Genomic DNA, 27,035 nt, shown 5'->3' with positions numbered 1-27,035 from the left:
TCTGGAATAGGTCGCTGAAAGATTCCTTCACCCCACTCGGTGTCGATAAAAACCACTAGGCTGTCAATTGGGACCGTTGGGCAACCACATGTGAGTTCCTGCTTCACTTTTTTATGGTCCCCACCTCCACACTTCTCCAGCGTCACTCTTCTGCCTGCTACAGCCCACTGGATTCTCTCAGCCGACTCTCAGCGTACGATGTGACAACGGGTCAGTCTGCCGCTGCTTCCTTCTGTCAGCCGGGCGTCTCCGGCTCACCGTCTGTCTGCAGAAGGGCTCCGGCTCGCCGTTGCGCCCGTCCGCTGCCTGTGTCTCTCAGCACGGACGTCACACCCCGTCACCACTCTGCGTCGGTATACCTAGCCTATGGGATACTCGGCGGTGTCGGAGCCTCCGTCTCCGTCTCAGACTCCGTCACCGTGGCGCCCCTCGCTCTCCAGACAGCAAGGACGTAAGTTTCTTGAGCTATAAACCTTACTCCGCTCCTGCTTCAGTCCACCACATGCACGGTGTTTTTTTTTCTCCCGCTGTTAATCCACACACAGCATGTCAGCGGGCTCACAGGCTCCCGCCCTACACAGAGACTTCCGTGATCACGCCCCCCCTCATCCAACATCATCATTAGTTGCAACATATCACTGCAGGTCGAGCCTGAGGTGTGGCCTGTCCTTCTCCAGGAACAAGGGTCCCCTTGGTGGATTTTTTGAGTGTGGCCATGCCTCACAATAATTTACATAACAGTACATCCAATGACATATCCTACATTAGCGGTGTTGAAGTTATGTGGGTCTAGGTGTTGTGTAACTACACTTCCCAGCATGATGTGCAACATTAATTTATAGATTGGTTTGATAATAGTGTGTGAGGCCATGCGGATGCATGCTTTACAAACATAGCTGTAGGCCTATAATTTGTACAACAATGTCCTACATTTTAAATAGTAAGGAGTGCTTAAGCCGCAACAATGTCATTACCCTTAAATAGCACAGCCTAATTGTGAGGTCAGAGGTGAGTCCCCCAACACAAACCTACCAATTGGGATACAGCATACATTCATCCAAGAAGGAGGAATTTATTTAATGTTATGTAATATGTACAGTATGTGTGTGTACACATATTAGTTTTTAGTACTGTGTTTACAGCAGACCCATCTTCAATGTAGTTGAAAAATGTATGTGGCCTTCACACTTAACTCACAACTTGGTATTATGTAAAAATACAAAAAACATTTGTGTATATTATATATATTTTTTTTCCCCCTTCACTACAGACACTGAACAGCACCAGGAGGAGGTGGCACGGATCATGAGGGAGATATTCCTGACCCTCTTGTATTTAAATATACTTTATGCCCAACTTGAGGCCCTCATTTAATTTTTTTTTTTAAGTTTTAACGTTTGTTAAAAAAAAAAAAAATTCCGGTACAGTTAGAAGTTGCCTGTGTTGTTAATCCAAAATATGTTTGAGGGTTTGTAAGGGCAGGTACATACAGCTGTGTAACGTCAGTTATATTTGTATTTTGAGGTGTGGGGTAACGATTGATGTGTGAATGTGTGTTTTTGAGTAAAAAAACAAATAGTGAAAATGCATGAATGTTTAATGTTGTTAGATGAAAACATCACACATAACATCAGGGTTGGTATACATGTAAAAAAATCGAAACAAACTAATTATGGACATAATTCAGTACACACACACAAACAACACCATGATTTTATTTAAAAGTATAAGCAATGTGGGGACACATAGATAGTGATTAAAATGCAGCATTAGAACATAATAAATATACATGTAAGGAGGGGTAAAATTTATTTTTATTAGGGTGTTCATTAAGGTAGACAATTGAGGTAATATAAAACAATAATTTAATAACAATTAGAATAATTCATTTAATTGTCTTAATCATAGTTGAAAGACTAGATTAGCAGGTCCATATATGTGAAGGGTATGCCAGCGTGCACAGACGTACGCTCACTCTCACGATCAGTGACAGACACTGAGTTTTCCATTGAAAACAATAGAGACCCGTCCGTGCACGGTGGCGTACGCTCAGATAGCGGCAAAAGATGTCGGTGGGAAAACGGACGAGAGACGTCCGTAAACGGTGGCGTACGCTCTGTTGTACGCCAGTTGTCGGAGTCTAAGCGGTGATCCATCCGTGTACGGCGGCGTACGCTCAACTGTACGCCACTCCCCTTTGTCGGTGTTTGTGACTGTCCGTATGCGGATGTTTTGTGGGTGGACTTTTGCTCACCGGCCGCGTACGGGAAATGTACGCTGATACGGAACGTACGTACGTTTGGCCGCCGCAACCAGAATAAGGTCCCATGAGAGGTGGTGGAACTCAGTTCCACCCCGTTCCTCCTCACTTTAACCCCTGTATCTATCCATCTACATATATATATATATATGCATAAAACCTGACCATCTCTCATCCTAACCTACTGTTTATGCTCACCTCTTCCCCTTCTGTGTCACCCCAGTCTGTCTAACCCTCCCCTTTAGAATGTAAGCTCTCACGAGCAGGGCCCTCTCTCCTTATGTGCCTTTCTTAGAATATATAAACCACTGCCACCCTGATGCTTGCTTCAGTGTCCTGTCCCCTGATGCAACTATCAGTATTAACCATGTACTTGTCCTAAACTGTCTTGTGCTGTAATTCGTTATGTGTTTTTGCTCATAACTATGCTCTGTAAAGCACTGCGGAATCTGTGTGCGCTATATAAGAAACTGTTAATAAATAAATAATAAATATACATTGAATATAGATATCCACACCAGGTAATGCCATAGACTTGCAGTGTATCTCTGTTTAGCCTGTTTCTGCAGGGTCAGTGGAATAAAACAAAGCAGGATTACCTCTCCTCTTCTCTTCTCTCCCCCCCCCCCTTCTTTTCTTTCTTTTATATATATTTGACATTCTTAAAGTTAGTATTTACTTATGGTTATATTAAAATTGGAAAATTCTAGGTCTCTAAGGGCGATTATTAAAAATCCTATATATCTCCTTGACATTGCACAACCAGAATAATAGGTGATCCTATTATGACGCAAACTTTATATATACTGCCGTGTTTGGTATCGCTCATGCTCTTATTATTGCATTTGTACCTTGTACCTTTTTCTGAAGACCTAATAAAATTTATTATTAAAAAAAAAAAAAAAAGCAGGATTGAGACAGATATTGCGCAGATCTTTGTCTATTGATTATTGTAGTTCAGGAGAACAAATAAGGAACTACATTTTGAATTCCAATTGTGCAATCATTACAGATTCCAAGATAGAGATGTGTACATGGGGAGGAGCTACATGGTCTCTTATTATGTGGAATCACTGCTGAACCCACATTCTAGCAGGCAGTGAGGAACACAAGGGAACAACCGAGCAGATACTGCAGTATGTGGACCTTGGTGGCCTCTGTATTCTGCCTGGTGACTGCTCTCAATCACGCTGATGACACCTGCCCAGGTAAGTCGTATGCTATGGATTACTCACGTGTCAAAGTTTTCTGTTAGAGCCACTACAATGTCTGACAGTGATATTTGTAATTTATCCTTTGTTGATTTGGTTTCTGAAGACTGACGGTTGATTCTGGCTATTGAGGCCGATTATCAGGGATTTCACCAGAAATTACATTCTTATTTCTTATTTTACCGAAGCAATTTTTATATTAGATGTTCCATACCTCCCAACTTTCTTATGTTCAGAAGAGGGAGTGCCGAAAAGGGGGCATATCATATGCAAATTAGGGCATGGCATATGCAAATGCAGGCATAATCTGGCCGCGCCCCCATTTTGATACCCTCAGCGTCTATTCCATCAGGCTGGGGGGACTCCCAACTGACCCACCCCTGCCGCGGGACACTGCCGGCCCCGGTCGGGGGGCGGGACCGTGCCCCCAAAAAACTAGATGGTCCCATGATAAAGAGGACAGTTGTGAGGTATGGTGTTCTGTACAATGGGTGTAATTCAATAGAGTTCTAAAAAGCAAACTCTCTCTCTAATGGACAAAACCATGCTGTGCTGCTGGTGGGGCAGATGTACCATGTGCAGAGACAGATAGATTTGGGTGTAGTGTGTTCAAATTGAAATCTAAATTGCAATGTCAAAAATAAAGCAGCCAGTATTTACCCAGCACAGAAACAAAATAACTTATTTAAATGTGTATACAATGGCCGATATAACAATCATTCAATTGAACAGCCAATATATTTATGGAACATTGGCTGGTGTGTACCAGCAATTGTGCTGTGTGTATGGGTGATCTCACAGCCGGTGAGAATGGGCAGAGGCATGCATCCCATAGCCCCCCTCCCAGTTACTAGTTGCGGCCCTGACCATGGTCATTTGAACCTGTTGTCTTTAAGCACCGCTGACCTTTAACATGCCAACATTTTAACTATATTGACCTTTTGTACCTGTCAAACCATCTGGGACCGACCTACCCTGATACTGAAGCTATTATGCCAAGCTCTGTAAACCATAGAACATTGTATAAGGGAAAGGACTGCTTCTTTGAACAAATAAGGGGGGTTATTCTGGTTGAGTCTACCAAACCCTGCCTTGCGAATGGTGGCCTGGCTGCCACCCATTCTCAGCGTGTGTTCGCTCGCACTGGCTGCGAATGGATGTTTTACATAAACATCCATTTGAGATAAAGGAGGTTCTGAGGACCTGTGCTCAGTATACAAAATCCTTCTTTTTACGCACGGGGCGATTTTGTACAATATCGCGGGAAATATGGTCGCTAAGCGACCACATTGCCCATGATGGGAGTGCGCGCTCCCGTTTTTACCCCTGTAGTGATCGCTGGTCGCAGGAACATGCTCCTGCGACCAGCTGATTACCACTGCCGGCCTCCCCCCGGCAGTTTCTTTTTCATCAGCGACCATCTCTGGTCGCTGATGAAAAGGAGAAACTGAGCAATATATTGTTCAGCCATATATTGCTCAGCCATATATGGCTGAGCAATATATCTCCCCCGTGTTTACGGGGCTTTAGATGGACAAAACCATATGCACTGCAGGGGGGGGGGGGGGGGGTGTAAAATGTGCAGAGAGAATTAAAGCGTAGGTTGAACTCGATGGACGCAAGTCTTTATTCAGCCTTATCTACTATGTAACTATGTAGAATTAGATTTGGGTGAGTTTGGGTTTTGTTTCTGTGCAGGGAAAATACTGACTGCTTTATTTTTACACTGTAATATAGATCTCACTTTGAAGTAAAACCCCACCCAAATCTAATTCTCTCTGCACAAGTAACATCTGCCCCACCTGCAGTGCAAATGGTTTTGTCCATCTAATAAGCTGTGTACACACGGGGCGATATTTAGCACATATCGCTGGCAATATGGTCACTGAGCGATCACATTGCCAGTGATTTCATGTGCTATGGGCGATAAATCGGCAGGAGCACGCTCCCGTGGCCAGCCCTGCAATGGTCGCTGGTCGCAGGGTCGCAGGAGCATGCTCCTGCGACCAGCGCTTTCCCCAGCAGTCAGCTGTTTCCCCCAGGCAGTGTCTCCTTCTCATCAGCGATCATCTCTGGTCGCTGATAAGAAGGAGACACTGAGCAATATATTGCTTGAATATAGGACACTGAGCAATATATTGCTGCCACAAGGTGAATAATTATCAACATATATCAGGGTTGCCGACCCTCCCGGAATTCCCAGGAGTCTCCCGAAAATCAGGTCCCCCTCCCGGCCCCCCGGAAGGGTGGGCAACCCTCCCGGAATCTGGGGGACCCCCCTGAACCCACCGAATCGCGGCATGTAAATGCCGCAATCCGTGGGTCTCAGAGGAGGGGGCGGAGCTAAAATGGCACAATCGCGTCATTTTAGCTCCGCCCCCTCCATGGATATCAGTAATTTCTACTATTTTCCGTAGTGGGGGCGGGGCTTAATGACATCACCGTCAAGCCCCGCCCCGAACGGGTAAGCATTAAAAAGTCGGACTGAAGAGGCGCAGAGATGTTTCATCTTCCGCGCCTCTTCTCAGAATGATTCCATTGGCCGCCTAGCGGCCAATTAGGAGCCGAGAAAGTCGGCTCCTGATTGGCCGCTAGGCGGCCAATAGAATCATCCAGAGGAAAGGCGCGGAAGATGAAAATCTCTGCGCCTCTCCAGTCCGAGAGCGGGTACCACAGCAGCTGGGAGCAGCGCGTCTGCCGGAGAGGATGCCGATGTCGTCGCCGGGGACCAGGTGAGTAGGATTTCCTTCCTCAGGTACCCCTGTGGACTTCATCGGATCCTGGACCCCGGACCAGCCCCGGAACCAGGACCAAGGCCCCGGAACCGGACTCTTCAGCCCTGGAGCCCCGGAACCCCAGGACCAGCCCCGGAACCAGGACCAAGGCCCCGGAACCGGACTCTTCAGCCCTGGAGCCCCGGAGCCAGGATCCAGGGACCGACCTACGGGCTCAAGTTAGGTAAGTATCAGTGTGTGTGTTATGTGTGTATTAAACTTTTATTTTTCTGGGTGTCAGTGTGTTTTATTTAACTATTTTTTGTACTGTAGAACTACAAGTGCCAGCGGGCCCTTTAATGACCCGCATGCTGGGATTTGTGGTTCTCCAAGTCCCAGCATGCGGGGTAGGCTTGCTGGGACTCATAGTTCGACAGTAGAAAACAATAGTTTATCTTCTTTTTTTTACACTTTACATCAGCCCGATGCCCACCGCCCAGGGGCATCGGGGACAGCCCCGGACTTTCAGCATGGGCTGGTAAGTCCTGGAGGGGGGGGGACCCCTTCATTGGGGGGGTCCCCACTTCCCCAGGACCCCTGCCCATGCTGACCAGCCACGGGGATAATGCTTTGGCCGTGGGACCTTATATAATAAGTGTCCCCCGGCTGTGGCATTACCCTGCTGGCTGGTTGGGTCCGGTGCTGGTTCTTAAAATACGGGGGACCCCTAGTCATTTTGTCCCCCGTATTTTGGGAACCAGCGCCGGACCTTGAGCCTGGTGCTGGTTTCATTAAATCAAGGGGACCCCTATTTGTCGGGGACCCTGATTTTATGTCACCAGCACCGGCTCAATGAGCCCTGGGCTGGTTATGCGGGGGCGGGGGACCCCGCGCTCGTTTTTTTTTTTTAAATTTGCGCTTTCCTGCAAACGTGCGATTTTCAGACATGAAAATCGCACATTTTCAGGACTAAAGACATCGCACCACCTCGCACCTATTCACACTATTTGCCCCGTTTTTCGCATCTCATTAAATATGCGAAAAACGGGCCAATCTTGCGATTTGCAAAAGTGCGAAGTGGTGCGATAAAAAAAAAGCGATTTTATCTCATCACATAGAATGTCACCAGTATTGTTTTTACTGAGCACAGGTCCTCAGAACCTTCTTTGTCTCATATTACTACCTTCAGAAGGCGGTCCCCCTCTCCTGAGACCAGCAGCTTGTGTACACCATTCCCCCATTGGGTTAGCTCCACCTCACCTCCTTTTCCAATAAACATCCATTGCCAAATGATGTGGAAGGCACACGCACATTAGACTGCATTAGACTGAAGAAGTTCAGATGAGCTGTATGGATCCATGTGTATAATGACTGGTATCTACTTACTGTAAGTTCTTTTGTTAAGTAACAGTGATGTCATCTTCGGAGAGGTGATTTGTGAGTAATGACTGTCCTCGTTATCTGCTCGCTATGTACATTACACTTCTCTATAATCTTGGTTTGCAGATGTAAAGCTTGTGGGGATTGGAGAATCCGATAAGTTGGCCATTCTTCGAGGATGCCCTGGGCTACCTGGATCTCCTGGGCAAAAAGGAGAAACTGGTCCATCTGGAGAGAAAGGTGGTAGAATGTGCTTTATGCATTCAATACACTTAATAGGCAATCTCTTATAAATTTAGCCAGATCTGTCACTCATCCCCTGTGTATATAACGCTCCCACCCCCCCGCACCCCCCTCCTGCGATTTGCAGACCCCATCCCGCAATTTGGGCCCCCCCGTGACCCCCCCTCCCATGATTCGCGGCACCCCCGCGATTCACGGCACCCCATCCCACGATTCGCCACACCCCCTCCTGTGATTCGCTGCGCTCCCCTCCTGCGATTTGCAAACCCCCTCCCGTGATTCACGGCACCCCCTCCTGTGATTTGTGCCCCCCCGCGACCCCTCCTCCCGCGATTCCCGCACCCTCCAACGATTCTAGCCCCCCTGCGCCCCCCCTCCCGCGATTCGTGCCCCACCCCAGAATTTGCGGACCCCCTCCCTCGATTCACGGCACCCCCCGCGGCCCCCCCGTGCCCCCCTCCCGCGATTTGCGGACCCTCTCCCGCGATTCATGGACCCCCTGGCACCTCCTGCGACCCCCAGTGACACCCCCCGCGATTCACACACCCCCTCACGCACCCCCTCCCGCGATTTGCAGACCCCCTCCCGCGATTCGCGGACTCCCCTCCCATGATTCACGCCCTCCCCACCTCCCGCGATTCACGGCACCCTCCGCACCCCGCATATCCGAGCAAGTGCCACAGAATAGGGGTCGATATATTTTGTTGACATTGATAATATGTCAATGATAATATGAAATGTTTACATGGTTACAAAGTTAACAAGCAGGAACACAGATAATGACCATGTTTATATTAATCATGTCAACACTTATGGAACATTGACACGATATGAATGTTAATAACACATTCCTTGTGGTTTGGTGGTGACTTACCTGCTTAGGTAAGCCACCGATGGCTAAAGTGGGTCTTTGTGGACTTGCGGTCAACTGACATTGACTTCTGGCTGATTTTTTGTCTGTTCCAGTGATGAGCATTGGTCACCTCTAACCTTACCCTAGTGCTTAACAATTAATTGTTAAATAAATAAAGCTCAGTCGGCACTCCCTTATAAAGTATGCTATTGTATTGTAGTTTTATTCCTCTTATCTTCTAATTTCATTGCATGTATTTGGTTATCAACAGGAACAGAAGGTTCTCCTGGTTTAAAAGGACAAAAAGGTGAGTTTCCTGTCCCATTACTGTTATTTCCTGTAGCATCTTCTGTAACCTATAAAAAAACTATTCCAAAGTGTAGTCAGTGATCAAGAATGAAATTATTAATTACAGAACCATCAAGCATTTGCATACACCTCTGCGCGCATGCGGCCAAACGGAAGAGTAATGATCCCCCCCCCCCCCCCCTTCTATAAAAAAAGTCAGTCTTGACTGGGGTTTTTTTCCGGCTACTGTCTGCAGAATTAGGGGTGGGCGCCGACATCAGTTGCCCGCCCCAAGCAGGCATCAACACTTCTGCATTCGAAGGGGTACAAAAAGAGGTGCAAGATGGAATTGTCCTTGGGCCCGCCTAACCTTATGTTGTATTAAAAGGACAATTTTGCAAACCATTTCAGTGACCGGGTCTGCCAGAACTGTGGCTGAAATAATGGGTTAATTTGGACCCCCACAAAAAAAAGGTGGTCTAAGTCCAGGGGTGTTGTTAAGTTTGCTGTATAAGTATGGGGGTGCCCAGTTTGCTGCTTAAGTCCAGGGGTGCTGCTAAGTCTTCTGTATAGGTCTAGGGGTGCTTTGTATTGATAGAAACTCAGGACAAACAAAAGTCCAGAAGGCATGCAAAATCCAAGAAGCTAAAATGAATAACCCAGAAAAATGTTACCTATCTGATGAGAAACATAAAATTGGCAATATGCCATTTACAACAGGAAGTGGCAAGGAAAGGAAAAGGTCTTAGTTCATGTTTATGACATGGTTCAAGCCCTCCTTCCACTCAAAAAAAAAAATATATATATATATTTAAAGCACAGGAACTAACTGTCCATTCAGGGATATCACAAATCCCCAGGGAGAGTTCAAGTATGTCGTGGTTGCGATGTCTAGGCCTGACCCTACCAATACTGTTTGGGAACAGAAGGCTCCTTCCACCATTTGCATATGCTCTGCAAGTATTGGGAGGAGCAATGCCAGTCAACATGCTGAAATTGAGACTGAGGATGTCACTGTACAAGTACACCAGGATGAGGAGGATATTGGTGTAGCTGGCACTAATGAGAATGTTGATGGTGAGGATGCTGATGATGGGGATGTACAGATGGGGCAGGCCTCTTCCTTGCTGGCGAATCGCCAGAACGTCAGCGCTGGCGATCCGCCAGCATCCTGCCTCACCATCTGACTGAGACGCGTGTGCGTCTCACGCACGTCTCAATCTCCGTTGGCGGGGCGACGGGAACCCTGTCCGTCTCCGCCTCAGGGAGACGGACAGGGTTAGGGGGGGTGCGGGTAGGCGGTGGGGACCCCGGGTTACCGCCGACATGCCCAGTGTACAAGCTACTTCTACCACATTTACTGTATGTGTGGATCTGAGAGTAGCTGCTCGGAGAAAGAGACAGGAGCCTTACAGTGAAGTGGGAGAGTGTAAGCTTAGAAAGTGCAGTACTGTTTCTATTATGCTTGTGTATTTATTTATTATATGTTTAACCTTTTCCTGACCACTTATATTATTTGAATGTTTGAAATAGCCTATACTATAGACCAGTGGTTCCCAAACTTTTGTGAATCACGGCACCCTAGAGCATCAGAATTTTTTTCATGGCACCCCTAGGCCAAAAGTTTTTTATTGACACATTTTGAAAAAAATATTAAATAACTAATTTGTGTTTATATGTTGTGTTTAATTTTGTGGTAAGGGACAGGATTCGCTTCTGTTTGTCTACATAAATTATGATTGGAAGCCACAAGCACTGGTTTTGCCTATTACTTTGTCCATAAATAATTTGAGTTGGTCCTGTACCACCAACCCAGGGCACCCCAGCAAGTGTCCTGAGGCACCCCAGGGTGCATAGGCACACAGTTTGGGAACCACTGTTACCGTACCGTTAAATGTTAATTCTGTATTCCATAAAGTGTCCAGCGTATAAAAAGACCAATTTTCAGGGCTGTTACCGCTCCCCCATACTCCCGTAGTTACTGGGAGATTTTGGATTACATTTGAAAAACCCCCTCTAAAAATCCTGCGTTTGCCACCGCCCTAGAAGACATGACACAAAATGGGGTGATTGCAGTGTAGAGTAAAGAAGAGATTATGTCTTTCCAAAAATAAAGCAACAGTGGAGATAGATGCTGCCCATGGGATGAGAAAGCCCATTGTCATGCCTGGACAATACCGAAATCCAGACTACAACTGTGAAGCCATACAGTATGCAGCCTTTGTAAAAGCCATAGTAAGCAGGGGTAAGGACTTCAACCACCTAGAAAGTATCACCCTCCCTCATACGTGACTTTGCAGTACAGTCATCAAAATGTCAAAGTTATTGTCAAGTTCAGAAACTTTGGCTTAAAGCATAATCAGTCAAGCGACACCTAGCTCCCTCTCCCTGCAATCCTCACCACCAACACCCTTATCGTCAATTGCCTCCTCAATCAGAATCGTAAGTAGTCCTGTAGGCAATGTCATAGGCATGACTAACTCATAGTGACATAGTTTGTGAGGTTGAAAAAGATATCAGTCCATCAAGTTCAACCTATCTTTAAATTATACTATGTGCAAGGAACAAGGGACATGAAGTATGACAGCAGTCACCCTGTTGCAAAAGCAGATTACTGAGACCAGAGCAACTATGCTGGTGTTAGACGTGTGTCCAATATCTGCCATTAGTGCAGTGGAATTGACACAGTTGATTGACATACTGTGTCCCCACTCTAGATTCCACTTCACAAGACAAGCAATTCAAATGCCATACAAGGACATTCTGAAAAATAGTCATTTTCAACAGGCAATAGTCATCCTCACTCAGAAATGCCTTTGTACACACTGTTCACTTAGCCACCGACATGTGGCCAAGTGGAACAGGGCAAACTAAGGACTACATGACTGTGACGGCCCACCAGCAACAGCAGCAGCATCTCACAAACATCAACTTATTCCTAGGCAGATTATGCTGGGTTTCACTGGTTTCAGTAAGAGGAGAAAGCTGACAAACTTTTAGAAAATCTGAGGGACATCATTGCACAATGGCTTACCCCCACTTGGAATGTTGTGGGGATATGTCATTTTTATTTATTTTTATGCATTTAAGAAAATTTGTACATTTACATCAGTCACTACTCCAGTGGAGCTTATTATCTATATTCGCTTACCACACATGTATTGAACATAAACACATTAATTGTAAGGATCATTTATTTTGGGGGTCAAGTAATTGCCCAGTATATTTTTGGATTGTGGGAGAAAACCGGAGTACCTAGAGGGAAAACCCTTGCAAGCACAGAGAGAATATACAAACTCTACAAAGTTAGGGCCATGATAAGAATTGAACCCATGACCTCAGTAATGTGACAACATCTCCTTCTTTATTTTCCCTGGCAGCTTCCGGAGAAAAGTAAATTTTCCAAACACACCCACTACAATTACGAACGTGTCTACTGTCACTGCATATGATTAGGGTTTTTTCAATGACAGCATCCAAGTAGGCATGTCAGACAGTCCATGTGCAGCTTATTCCGTTGTGCTTTACAACAGGAAAAAGAGACAATTGGCAGGAAAAAGAGACAATTTTTGAGTTGGCCCTTGCACAAACTGACTTTGTTTTACTTCAGTGTGTCTTCATTGCAATTAAATTTCTGGTACAGCAACCCTGTCCCAGAGTACCCAGATCATACCTCATTGTGCCTTTATTGCAATTTTACTTTTAGTACAGCACCCCTGTACAGCTCCCCTGTCCCACAGTACCCAGATCATACTCCAGTGTGTCTTCATTGCAATTTAATATTTGGTACAGCACCCTTGTACAGATTGGGACATCACCCCTGTACAGCAGCACCCCTTTACAGCACACAGGACAGCCCCCCCCCCAGTACAGCAAAGGAGGACAGCAGTACCCAATTATTTGTCAGACTGGCAGCACGCAATTATTGAGCAGACAGGTAGTACCTCATTACATGGCAGACAGGCAGGGCTGCCGAGAAGGGGGGGGGGGGCGGGTACTAATTACCCAGGCCCAGGCTGGCTGGAGGGGCCCAGTGGGAGCCCTGGTCTGACCCCCCCCCCCCTTTCTCCCTTACAGCATGTACTGTGCTGACAGCAGGCTCATCATGAGGGTCTCACTGACAACATGAGAGCTCATGCTGAGCCTGCTGTCAGCACAGCACATGCTGTAGGTGTGCTGCTGCTGAGGGATGACAATAGCATTCCCCCCTCGTCTTTCAGTGTTTTTTCACCCCTTAAACGTTTTGGGGGCGTGGCCAAATTGCAGGAGGTGGCCACACCTCACGCTATCAGGCCACACCCCCAACATTTTACAGAGGCCTGGCATACCTCTCGGCGTCCCTGCAGACAGGCAGCATCATAGATCACAGGTAACACCCAATTATAGGGCAGACAAGGCATCCCTGGACTGAGCTGAGCAGAGCAGACAGGGTACCATAGAGTATGACAGCAAGGACCCATCCGACGCCATTACCCACAGGTGCACACTCTCCTATGCTAGAGTTAAGATGGCATCGATTGGCGGGGACTTAAATAGGATCCAAAACCCGTTAGAATCTGACAGCAGGATTATGACGTTTTGCCTTGTTCTGGGATTCGAGTCTGGCGGGAAATAACTGTGTTGCGATTGGATCCCGCCTCGGATCGTGAAGTTTGTCAAAATTACTGATCACTACGTAGTTTCAGTTTTACAGGAAGCCAGCATTTCTGGCCAGAAACCTTCCGTGTTTTGGGTGTGTTTGAAAAAAACAAAGATGTATCCAGGCATTTTAGCGGAGAGTCTGTAACGTCAGCGCGAACTACTTCCAGCCCATTTCAGTCACAGATTGGTGGCAGCCTTATGGTGTGTACACATGGTGAGATTCCTTTGCTATTCAACTTCAGATTTGATTGCAATGGAATCTTTGCTAACTCTGTACTATTTACATACAATTCATGCTATCTACATTCAATCTTCACTATATAGTCATTGCTGCACTGTCTAGTTGGCTTTTCGAATTCAGTTGGTCCAGAGCACGCATCGAATCGAAGCTTAAAAACATGTTCTATCTCCATTCAATGTGTACATAGGGCAAGTTGTACCCTATGTACACACCATCAGACCTACACTACTCACATTAGCACAGACGAAAAAGATGCTTTGATGTTCTAGGAATTGCGAATGGATTTGCGAGTGGATTGCGGTTATCATTCCATTCACAATTCAATCTCAAATTTTCACAGAATATTTCTCTTTCTCTTTAAATAGTATTTTACATTGTGCATGCCCTACTAATTGATAATTTTACCCTTTAGGAGATAAAGGGGATGCAAGCACCACAGACACAGCTTATGGTAAGTGAGAGTCTTATATTCAGGCATCATATAACTACAGCAGAGCAGTGGTCGAAGTGGAAATTGGGGGTATGGAAATTTTGAAGTGGGGGTATGGAAAAGTAAAGAGTGAATATAGTGCGCACCTTCGGACACCCCCCTGTCCATCAACGTCCCCTGCCAGACTGCCCCGTTGTACAGGGGTATTACAAAAGCACAATATGCGCTGCTGAGTGATCAGAGAGCATCCTGAGGGGGAAAAAAAAGTTGTTTTTTTTATCTTCAGATTAAAGTGGCGGTATGGCATACCCCCGTATACCGCCCCACTTCGACCACTGCAGCAGAGTATGAAGACTAAAGTAAGAGCGGGAGAAGGACAGCCAAAAATTAAATCTGAGCCCCACAGTGCAATCTTTGGTTAAATCAATGTTTTTGTCAAAATGTTCAGTCTCTTACTTTGTGCGAAGACAATACAGAAGTGGACTTTCCAAACTTCCTGAGGCGCAATCAGTCGAGATGTTTTTTCTGGCCGTCAATATTTCAAAAGGTCTTTCTGTTATATTTCCGATAGTTCTCGAGAAATAAATCAGAGAAGAAAAGACCACCAATTAGATATAAAACAGTTAGAAGGAATTCAGAAGGATTCTGCTACTGGAGTGAAGCCGGAGTACATAGATGGGCGTACCCTACTCACAGCGTGAATGGCACTGTATGTGCACGTAGTGTGTACTTGTTCCGTCGGTCGTTACTCTATAGCCTACTTCTTGACTCCAGATGATGTGTGTACCATAAAAATAAAAAATGAACAACAATATGTGACTCCGTTTTACTTATTCCGTGTTATTATTAATCCTTGTGATAAATAATGGAAAAAGTCTCATCTAGGAGCACCTCACTCACTCAAAATAAGGGGGAGGTACACACATAAAGGTTTCTTTTCCCTTCTGGTGAAGCCAAATATATGCAAATGTATAGTGACAGAACAAATCAATGGGCGTACCCCACTCACGGTAAAAATGGTGGAGTATGTGCCCGTAGCAGGTTCTTTGCCTTTGTGTCCTTTCAGGTGTTTGTCGTGTTCAGGATTACTCCATCCAGAATGTGTATAAATAAACAAACAAAACAAACAGTGTGTAGTCTCGTCACAACTTATATCATATCTAACCTAGATTAATATAGGGATATCTTCTACACCAAACGGTGTAGGGATAAGAGTACAAAATCGTACCGAGACTCCACCATTTTTACCGTGAGTGGGGTACGCCCATTGATTTGTTCTGTCACTACATATTTGCATATATTTGGCTTCACCAGAAGGGAAAAGAAACCTTTATGTGTGTACCTCCCCCTTATTTTGAGTGAGTGAGGTGTGCCTAGATGAGACTTTTTCCATTATTTATCACAAGTATTAATAATAACACGGAATAAGTAAAACGGAGTCACATATTGATGTTAATTTTTTATTTTTATGGTACACACATCATCTGGAGTCAAGAAGGAGGCTATAGAGTAACGACCGACGGAATAAGTACACGCTACGTGCACATACAGTGCCATTCACGCTGTGAGTAGGGTACGCCCATCTATGTTCTCCGGCTTCACTCCAGTTGCAGAATCCTTCTGAATTCCTTCTCACTATTTTATATCTAATTGGTGGTATTTTCTTCTCTGATTTATTTCTCGAGAACCATCGGAAATATAACAGAAAGACCTTTTGAAATATTGACGGGCAGAAAAACAACTCGACTGATTGCGCCTCAGGAAGTTTGGAAAGTCCACTTCTGTATTGTCTTTGTTATTGTTTTACTTATTGGGTGATAACTTAGGACAAGTACGAACCAGAGGCAGCAGTGCGCCAAGGAAGGGTCATATCCTATATCTGTTTTTGCATACTGTCTTACTTTATGCGATCATCCCCAAATCTGACATTAGTCCTGTACTGTATGCCTTCCCTGTCCTGTCTTATCTGTACTCTCTTTCAGCTGCTCGAAACTGCAAGGAGCTGCGGAACCTGGGCTCTCTCCTCAGTGGGTGGTACAAAATATACCCAGATGGTGTAAAGCCTCTAACAGTCTTGTGTGACATGGACACAGATGGCGGAGGATGGATTGTAAGTGACAACAGACCTATAACCCTTTTGTAATGAAATGTCCCCTCTAATATCTCTACTTACGGTATGTACAAAACAGTATTTATTAAATATAGTTTATTACATGCATACATGACAGTCACCTGCTATCGCTATCTTATTTCCATTAAAACACAATGGGACATTTATGAAAACAGGTCTATTAATCTGTTATAGAAAAGATGTCTATAACAACCTATAAAAAATATATATAACTAGACATTTCTGCCCCCCATAGTAAAATAAAGGGCCATATATATATATATATGTTAGGTGTCGCGCAGCCTTTGGCCAGCCGGACAGTCGAAGGCTGCAGGGAGTGGATCAGAGTCTGCATCCGGGCCGTCCCTAGGAGACAGTCCCCGAGAGGAAGTGCTGGGTCTGTTGCCTGGCAATGATTTCCACTGGCCGGGGACGCTGAGACGCTTAGCACATCAGGAGAGAAGGTCAGCTTTCTGATTGGGCAGACCAGGTTTTAACTCTCTGGCCACCTTCTACATGGCGCTGGTTATTTTTTGTTGCAGCCCTTTTTTGCCTGTGTCCCTGGTCTCTTGCTGTCTGCTGCTGGTTCTGGGGTCCTGTTCATGTCCTGTACCCTTGGTACTGACTCTTGGTTCCCCCAGACCTTGTCTGAACATATTTAGCATTTTCTCTGCTGTCACTTAAGCAGTGTGTATCTGTGTATAGTTAAATTGTCTCTCTTGCATACATTTAGATTACCATCAGCACTGCGTGGGTAGTTTTCTTTTCTTAAATATCCTTAATATCTTCTTGCATTATTGAATCCATGGTCCTAGCTTTAAGGTATTGTTTATATGTTTAACACCTTCATGCATTGTTGCATTTACGATAGTTTGGTAGGAAACCATATCACTATTTCCTGCTTCACTACCTTCCTGAATAGATCTGCTTAGTGGTCACCTGTCTAGTAAAACTTGAATGTTGGACTGCTGGAGGATCCCCTCTCCTGGAGGACAGCTGTGCCACATTTTGTTTTATTTCCCATTTTTACAAGTTTTAGTTTTAGTCTTTCTCTTGTCTGCTCTGGAGGTGTTGGGTACCTTGTCTCGATGTAAGGCCTGGTGGCACTGGAGTTGGGGCAGACCTAATTTGTCCTTTCAAACGTGGCTATTATAGGTGCCTATAATCTCTGGACGGATAAACAGAGTTAGGGTTGGGATTGTGGTCTGTCCTCACCGGTAACCTTTGCTTGGGATTCTCCTAGAGTCATACACATGGGGTTTTGACAGTGAAGGTATGACGCCTTAAACTGGAGGCCCCACAACAGCTGCAAGTCCTGGTTCATAGTTGTATACTATGGTGGTGTTTTCACAATGAGTCATTTTTTGTAGACTTTGGTTTCTGCAGTGATTGATATTAGATTATGGTCACAGCAAGGGTTCATTTGTGTGTGATTGACAGGAAATGGAGGTAAGAAAAATTCAAGCTAGTTGGGACCATTTTCAGAGCACTTAACAGCCATTGTATCTCAGTTGTGATGGCCAAAGATTTACTTGAGGAGCCGTATTTTGGATCTGTGTTAAATTTGGAGCACTGTTGTAATTTTCCTTTTTGGCCAAAATGGAGGGTCCTGGTCTTCATAAAAATCTCAATGACTGTTTCCTTACCATATTTTTATACATCTGTGAGTCCAAAATCACGTTTGGCAGCTTAAGCGCTCAGCTATGAATCTAGCCCATAATCCTTTACAGTGGACAGAACGTATCAATGTAAAAAAATGTTTAAAAAATGCATTTTTCCACAATACACAAGGTTCCACCTATGTATTAAAAAGTTCTGCAGAGATATCTGCTGATTACAGCAAGAAAAGTAACTTTCCAGAGCTTGTGCCTGGTAGACTGACTATAGAAACCTATAGTTTTCCTACAGAAGTTTATGGCTTTTTTTACACAAAGTGGCCTAGAGAGGGATCCTTACATATTGGACTGATGGCCTTGCATGAGCATTCTTTCATCTGGGTCATAAACACATGTGACAGATGGGTATCACAGATATTTCATGAGTTGAAGAAAAATAAAGAATACAGTGGACATTCCTGTATTGAAGTAGCTTAAAATGTCCGTTAATAATCACATTACAAATGCGGTCATTAAAAAATCTCTCCCTTAATAAGGAATGTTCTTGATCCATCTAACCTCTGCTATCAACTAGTTGATGTTTCCTGTAAATGCTGCTATCATGATTCACAAATTATTTAACTTTTTGTTTGGGCTGACAGCGGCGAAACCGGAACTGCCCAGACTGGTGTCAGTGAACACGTGCGATTTCTAGTCATCTCCTGTAACCGCCCCGGCTGTAAGGGCGAATTGGGTCCGCCCAGACTCCGTTGCAGTCAGGTCTTACGGGAGACAACGTGTTCACTGAGGCAGACCGGGAGCGAGAGGAAACCTATCTAACCCAATTTGGGCAGGCCGGAACCACCTTGGAAGGCCAAAGGAGAAGGTACAATACCAGACTTTGTAGGGTACTAAGGTGGGACCACTTGCTGATAATATACACTGTGTGGGAGTGTACCTAAATGCAACAATGCACAACGGTGGTAAATAAGTTAAATGCAAGTGTAACAATACACAATGGTGGAATATAAGTAAATGTAAGTGTAATAATACACAACGGAGGAATATAAGTAAATGTAAGTGCAACAGCAATACAGAATAAACTGCAGGAGAACCCCTGACTTATCTGGGAGATGGTATCCACAGAGGAAAGTCAGAGATCAGCAGCGCTGACAGGCAGGACTCCAGACAAGGCACAGGATTGCTGGCACGATGATACTGCAATGCTGGATACACGGTACAACTGGCACTCTGGTAGCAGGGATAAGAACCAGGAACCGGGAACACTCTGAGACAAGGCTGAATACAGAACTATAACCGGCGCCATGGTCCTGGAGAAGGCCCCTTAAAAAGCAGTCACCCCGCCTACATGCGTGGGTGACGTAATAGCTAACAGCTGTGCCGACCGTAATCAGAATGGAAGCTCGTGGCGTTGCTTAGCAACGTCCCCAACTCTTCCCTGTGCTGCTACACCCTGAGCGTCGGAAGTTCGGGTCGTTGCCTAGCAACGTCCCGACACTTCCGCCCAGCCCAGCCTGACGATCGCCGAAGACGCTGCTGTCCCTGCTCCCGCAGCGCCGGACCTGACAGGAGAGCAGGGGCACAGTGATGCCTCCCCCGGCGCCTGACACTTATTATGATAAGAAGCACAGATACAACAAATTAATTCTCAGAGTAAGACGTGAATAATACCTCAGTCACCAGTTCCTTATGTAACATAAGGACATAAGATTTAACAAGATTTAACAATAATAATTAGATGCAGGAAAAATGGACAGAACCAAGACTTGAACACTGTGCTAGCCTGGCCATCTAACAGGTCAGAGTAATACTATACATACACAGGGACAGAGTCATAAATTATATAATTGCAGACATTAGGTTACACATGTCAGTCGCCTATAGGTCAAGCGATCAGGACCTTCCAAATCCACTGTAGTTAATTTGTTAGAATCAGGATCCTCCTATACAAGGGTAAAGCTGCGTTCACACTGAACCAGAGGTGCCGATTTATGTTTTTGCGGGTGGGTGCTCAATGAGTGAAACACAGCTGGGGGTTCATTCATGGGTCCTGAGATGGTTATTAGGGGAAAGAAGGCCGCTGCCTACCTACTGTATCTCTGTTGCCGTGATGGTGCTCCATCCCAGATGTGTGTGTGGCCAATGAGCTGCTGGGGCTGGCTGGTGCGACTCTGGCAGTCCATCTCTGTGTGTCGTGTCTACGCAGGCAGTTCTCTGAGTGGGGACAGGTCCACAGAGCTGCGTGAGATCATGACGTGACGCGTGGCAGACCAGCAATGCACCCTTGGGAATGCAGCCTCCTTGTGTGAGGGCTAGAGCTGGATTTTCTGGGACCTATACACAGGGCCCTTGGTACCCGCTGGAACCATCCATGGGTGTTTACCATTTTACATGGGTGCTCGGGCCCCAGGAGCACCCACGGAATCAGTGCCTATGCACTGAGCGATAAGCTGTCTGTTTGGGCAGTTGCCAACATCATGGTATACACTCGGTGTGTGCGCTAATGAGGTCGTATGCAACGATATCGGGTTTGATGTGCTGCACATCACACCTAGTAAAATTGCTAGCAATTTGGTGCCTATAGTGCACATAAGATTTCTGAAATCTTATGTGCAGTCCTTCCGACCTCCAGACTCGATCGGGTTGGATGGGATGTCAAACACATGCAATTTGGGCTGATTTCTCGGCCCAATCCATTGGGATTGGGTGACATCGACCCAGATCTGAAAGATTTGAGAGTACAGATGGGGCTGGGCTCTTCTTTGCTGCCGAATCGCCAGAACGTCACCACTGGCGATCCGCCAGCAGCCCGGCTCGCCATCTGACTGCGACGCGCGTGCGTCTCACATGCACGCGCGTCTCAATCTCCGTCGGCAGGACAAGGGGAACCCTGTCCGTCTCTGCTTCAGGGACACGGACAGGGTTAGGGGGGGTGCGGGCAGGCGGCGGGGACCCCGGGTGACCGCCGACAAGCCGGCGGTGACCCGGGGGAAGCGCTGGAAGCGGCACGCTCGCGCCTCTCGTGCGCGCGCGTCCCCTTCTCGCTATACAGATGGCGGCTGGCGGGGGATGGCGGCTGGCGTCGCCATTGCCACCCCCCATGCCTCATCTGTATGTGCACCTTAGGACAGCCGACTTGTAATTCGACTTGGAATTCAACATTAGTTCTAGTAGATACTGTACAAGAGAATGGTCATTGTTACACAGTAGAATTTAGGATAAGAACTAATGGATTTAGCACAGACACAGACAATGTGAATTATTTACTAACCAATGTTACATGTAGAATAGTGACAGGCAATAAGCAATGTTTGACATCTCAAGATTATGAATGATTGTAATTGAGCAACTCATTGTCCTCACACCTCTTTGATGAATGGAAGCCCTGCCATTAGTAATGCCCACACATACCCTATTGTACATTGAGTCTCTATGGGATTACAATCATACTAATACAACAGGCGTTGCTCTTCCATTTTGCTGTTAGAAAGGATTGGCGGTAACATGGGGTCGCTAGTCTCGCACGCACGGCAAACAATTTATAAACAAGATTGATTTATTTGACCAATATTTATTTTGAACAATTTTTGCAGTGTTTACATGGTTTAGGAAAAAATTGTCTAGTTTCCCTTTTACCAAATCTGCAGTATAAAGTCTGGCTAATACTGACCAACAATATCACGTGGTATAATAAATCCATCTGATGATCTGTGATGTAGAAACCAGCTATTGTATGAACAAAGCAACATACAGTATTACCCTCAAAGCTGCTGGTCCCATTCCTCCAGGTATCGCCAATCAGGCCTTTCTCATCTTCTGGACTTCCGGACTTTAGATGGTTCCTCTGCAGTGAAGTTGTAATTAGAGAATACACATTGGGCCAAATGTAATAGGGTGAGAGTTTCAGAAAGTGAGAGATTTTGGGAGAGTTTTCCCATGTTTTTCAAAGCAGCAATCAATAACACTGCAAAACCAGGTTGATTTTGCCATGTACTTGATTGCTGCTTTAAAAAAAATGGGAAAACTCTCCCAAAATCTCTCACTTTCTGAAACTCTCACCCTATTACATTTGGCCCTTAGTTTACTGTCCGGGATTTTCCAAGGCTCCTAATCTTGCTGTAAACCTTTAGGTCTTTCAGAGACGATACGATGGCACTGTGAATTTCTTCAGAGAATGGGATGACTACAAACGGGGCTTTGGCAACCAACTGAGCGAGTTCTGGCTAGGAAATGAGAACATTCACAGATTGACGTCTTCAGGTAACCGACTCAGTACATTCACATACAATCATTTGTAACTTTTAATTATGGTTTAGGGTTTTAGTGCCATAAGATGGGACTGGATGTTCCGAGTGCTCACAACGGGGTTAGTCCCATCCCAAATATAGGTGCTGTCAAGGCCATCATAATGTATTGGCACAATGGGCTGCTCACCAGGGCCCCACAACTCTAGGAAGCTTCAATCAGGGATGGGTGGTGGTCATGTGATCTGAGTGGCGAGGCAGTATTCTATACCTGAATGGCTGTCAGCTTGATGATTGGTGAATAGCTATAGTCGACTTCAGAGAAAATAAAAAGAATTACAAAAACAATTCTGGCATCAACTATGAATGAACAATGTCCTGGGGGTTAGGGCTTTCCTGATAACATTTGGCCATCCTCACCGCGTGTGGCTACTTTAGGTGAATAACACATGTTGCACAGTTTGTATGGTTAATATACCCATTGTGCCCTGCTTCCTATCACCCCAAATATGGATGCTACATGTTCACAGGGCACGAGGAGAGAGATACTTGGGTTTTAATTACTTCCCTGGTACCTGGTGTAATTGTCTGACCCTTTCCTTTAGAATAGTGTTTCCTACCCACATCAGGGGTTAAAGTGGGAGGTGGAAAATGGGTGGAACCGAGTTCTACCACCTGTAATGGTGGGGGAACTAATTTTACCTCCATCATAGCCCTTTACAGTAATTCCAACAGAAAAGCCTGTCCCAGCGGCTTCATTTCTAGTATGGTATATGCGGGGGCGCCAACAAGGCGGCTGGGCCCCAGTAAAATGGATGGGTGGGGCCTCTGGGAGGGCACAGGGCCACGCGCCCATAAAAAAAACCACAGCGTTCCAATGTGCTTTATCTGTGGGTCTTTATGTGTTTAACCCTTCAGGAACGTATGAGCTTCGAGTTGACCTGACAGATTTTGAAAACAGCTATACTTTTGCAAGTTATGCTTCCTTCACCGTTTTCGGAGAAGACGACAATTATAAGCTGAGCATTGGAGCCTTTAGTGGAGGCAGCGCAGGTAAGTGTTTTTATTCAGCTTATGTGTAAAGCTCAAGGATGTGTCCTTGTAAGACCAGGTGCCCAGAAGACAGTAAAAGGCAGGAGGAGGTGCAAAATTATACATTTTGCACCTTGACAAAGGGGCGTGTAATCCCCGAAACGTAGGACTGTTTGCAGTGATTTAAATATATCTTTGAAAAGTTCCCAACTGAGTGCCGCTGTTGTCTCTCTACACTCTGCTGTGTATATATATATATATATATATATATATATATATATATATACACACACAGTAGAGCTGGCGGCACTCACAGACATCTTAGTAAGATAAAGAACCACAGTACAGTGCTGTCTTATCCTGTGTACTGTGGTTCTTTATCTTACTAAGACATCTGTGAGTGCCGCCAGCTCTACTGTTTATATTTTCCCTGCTAGCCGGCAGGGTAAGGAAGGCACCGGGCGCAGGCAGCTGTTTAAGAAGTTACAAGGAGTGCCGGTATCGACTTTGTTTGTATATATATATATATATATATATATATATATATATATACATACACACACACAGGAGTGACCCTGAGTGTGCCCCAAAAAGATCAAGCTGCTACTCTATAAATCCCCTCTGTTAGTGGGAGATACGAAGTGGGTAAATTGGAGTAAATAGAGAGCGCTAATAAAGTCCACCACCTTATAGGTTTTCACCAAATGTTTGAACAGGTATGTAGGAATATACATAATTGATAAAAAAAAATTATTTTTATTAAAAATTTATAAAATGTCAAGATCCAAGTCGGTTAGTTCAAGACGATACATGTCCAACCCTACGCATTTAGTCTTACACAGACTTCATCAGGGATGAGACAATGAGATGATGTGTCAGGTTGTCAGATTAGTGGATTTTTTCATTTTTGCATAAGATATACCCCAAATTTTTTATTTTAAATCTTAAATGAAATAACTAAGTAATTGTACAGACGCTAGCCTCAATGCACTGTGGAGAAGATCTATGAAGCAGTGTGAAAATGAAGTGAGCCACTACTTATAAATGTTGCATCAATGCCAGCGGCATAACTAGACACATGTGAGCCCCATAGCAGAAGTTTGTAAGGGCCCCTATTCATCATCTAATACTTTGACAGTCAAAATGGGCCCCTCAGCTCTGGGCCCCATAGTAGCTGCACCCCCTGCCCCTATGGTAGTTACTCCCCTGCTCAGTGCTGGTTGGTTGCCATGGTAAAAATCTCCATTCTACACCGCTTCATACATCTACCCATATGTGTAGCAAGACACCAGGCGTGCTCAGCCTCCAGGTCCTGTGCCACTCTGCTAGAGCCGGCATCTTTTTCAATATTTTCACCTGAAAAGGCATCTGTTCAAAATGAGATTTTAACCCTTTAAGTGCCAAGTGACTTTGACAAAATAGGTGTGAAAATTGTCAAGTAAACATTATCATTCATCATAATGACCTGTAATGTTTACCTTATATATAGGAAATATAATCTTTTTTATTTGAATTTATATAACAAATGTGAGCGACGCTGGGATTTTTAGTGGATTTTTCATCAATAATTTTTATTGATAATAAAAGAGTATATGGGGTACAGAAAAAAAGAAAAAGAGGGGAGGGGTATGGGGGACTTTGAGGGCATCTGGATAACATCTGGCATACAATTGAAAATATACATTTTACGTCTGCATCGGTATTGGGTGGGTCAGCAAAATACATGGAGAACGGAGGAGATACATTTTTTATCACACAGTATAGGTAGCAGTATCGCATAGATATCTTACCAACATAATAACAGAGATTACAGGGGTATAAACGGTTCAAAGAGAATCAGTACCATCATCAGATTTTTCATTGAGACTAAATTGGAGGGGGTCACAGCTAGTGGATGTAGAGGCATATTGCTTTCCTTCTCCATCCGTCATGTATATATGCCAAGCGTTCCAGCGGACAAGTGGCGATGAGAAGGAATATGAATATGGCATATATTCTGTTTCCATCAGGAAGTGGAAATTAGTTTTCTGGACAACCTTCGTTATGGAGGGAGGGTTGGGTTGTTTCCATTGTTGGGCCAGAGCTGCTCAGGCTGCAATAAGTATATGGTTCAGAACATATCTAGCATGTGTGAAGTAACACCATTGTATTAGGGGAGAGGGAGATATGTAACACCGTTTGAATCAGGGAGAACCCCTCCAACTAATATCTTTGTATAGTAGGGCAAGACCAGAAAATATGGAACAGGTGGCCCACTTCCCCACAGTTTCTCCAGCACAGTCTAGAACACAATGGAGATACCAGCTATGCCAAGAGCAGGAGAGGACACCCCGGTGGGGAGCCCGTCCCATATCTGCTATGATGCCTGAGTAGACGGAAGAAGATTAGGGGTTTTTGGTCGGAGATATTTTGGGATTCTAAAAAGGTCGGATACAGGGATCGGTGTAATAGCAGATGTTTCAAGGGGAACCCAACATGGTGCATTGGCAGAGTTAGTGTGGCGTTTAATTTGAGCTAATACGCATGCTCTCTGGTACAAAGTTAAATCTGGTAGACTGAGGCCTCCTCTATCCTTTGGCTTAATCAATCTTGAGTGGGCTAGTTTCGGGGTTTCTCTACCCAAATATACTTCATCATTGTAGGAAAAACATAAGAGATTGTGCGAAAAGGTACATTAGTTTAGGGAGGAGAGTCATCTGAAAGGAGGCCAAGCGGCCCATCCAAGAGATGTGAAATGCAAGCCAAGAGTTTGTTAAATTGGAAAGCAAAGTAATGATTGGGGGGAGATTTACTTCAAATACTTTAGAAGTTCTTCAGGGAATATTAAGACCCAAATAGCGGATCGAAGTTGTTTGCCAATTATATGTGTAGCTAGTACGGAGTGTATGAAGTGAGTCGGATAGGTTGATAGGGAGGGCTTAGTGGATATTTTGCACATCTCTCACAGAGATGTTGGCAGTCAAAGGATTCAAAAAATGCTAAATATACATTGATTTGAAAGGTAAATATTCCCCTATAATAATAACTTGCCAGCTCCCAAGACAAGTATCAGAAAACAGATTTTGTTGCCCTCTAAAGGTGCCCATTCATGCTGCGAGATGTGCTAGCTCGCATTGCATCACATGGCATGCGTTTTGCATGCAATGTGCGTGCGATGCGATCGAAAGCAGTACAAACAGTATGTGCAGCACATCCTTTTTTACTCTGCGACGGGATGCCCATGGGAGTGCGCATCCCATCGCATCGGAACGCGCGCTGCTATGGCAGCGTGTATGGGCACAATTATACTCGATGTCTGAGACAGCTGCCTCCACTTGGCACATTATAGGCATATTTGTGACTTGTTATAGACTTTCCCCAGTGAGACGGAGCCAAGAGACAAATGCTAAATATTACATATATAAAAAGCATTGATGTTTTCATTACTTGCTATGTCTTTGTTCCCTGCAGGTGACTCTCTTAGCATTCATAACAACCATCCCTTCACGACGAAAGACAGGGACAATGATGAATATTCAAGCAACTGTGCAACCCTGTTTAAAGGTGGTTGGTGGTATGTAGGCTGCCATCACGCCAATCTGAATGGACAGTATCTGAGAGGGACACATACCAGCTATGCAGATGGAATTAATTGGTATTCTGGCAAGGGACTGTATTACTCTTATAAGATAACGGAAATGAAGTTCAGGCCTCTCTAACCTATAAAAGGGGAGAGGTATGCTGCTAACAGCGGCTAGTAAGACAGTTATCAGTACTCACAATGCAAATAGGA

At 45.0% G+C, this 27,035-nt stretch overlaps 1 protein-coding gene across 1 annotated transcript; it reads left to right on the top strand.

Annotated features, from left to right (window-relative positions):
- The first annotated feature begins 3,312 nt into the window (after positions 1-3,312).
- LOC146026990 (ficolin-2-like) lies at positions 3,313-27,035 on the top strand. The gene is made up of 9 exons (XM_083158016.1): positions 3,313-3,468; positions 7,692-7,808; positions 7,936-7,962; positions 8,933-8,968; positions 14,244-14,282; positions 16,244-16,371; positions 22,118-22,247; positions 23,150-23,284; positions 26,714-27,035. The coding sequence occupies exons 1-9, from the start codon at positions 3,399-3,401 to the stop codon at positions 26,959-26,961; spliced, it is 930 nt and encodes a 309-aa protein (XP_083014142.1). The 5' UTR covers positions 3,313-3,398; the 3' UTR covers positions 26,962-27,035.

This window comes from Crinia signifera, chromosome 8 (assembly GCF_055691185.1).
Source record: "Crinia signifera chromosome 8, ASM5569118v1, whole genome shotgun sequence".
Lineage (NCBI taxonomy): Eukaryota > Metazoa > Chordata > Amphibia > Anura > Myobatrachidae > Crinia > Crinia signifera.
The sequence above is the reverse complement of the archived record's forward strand: the minus strand, read 5'-3'. Positions and strand labels throughout refer to the sequence as shown.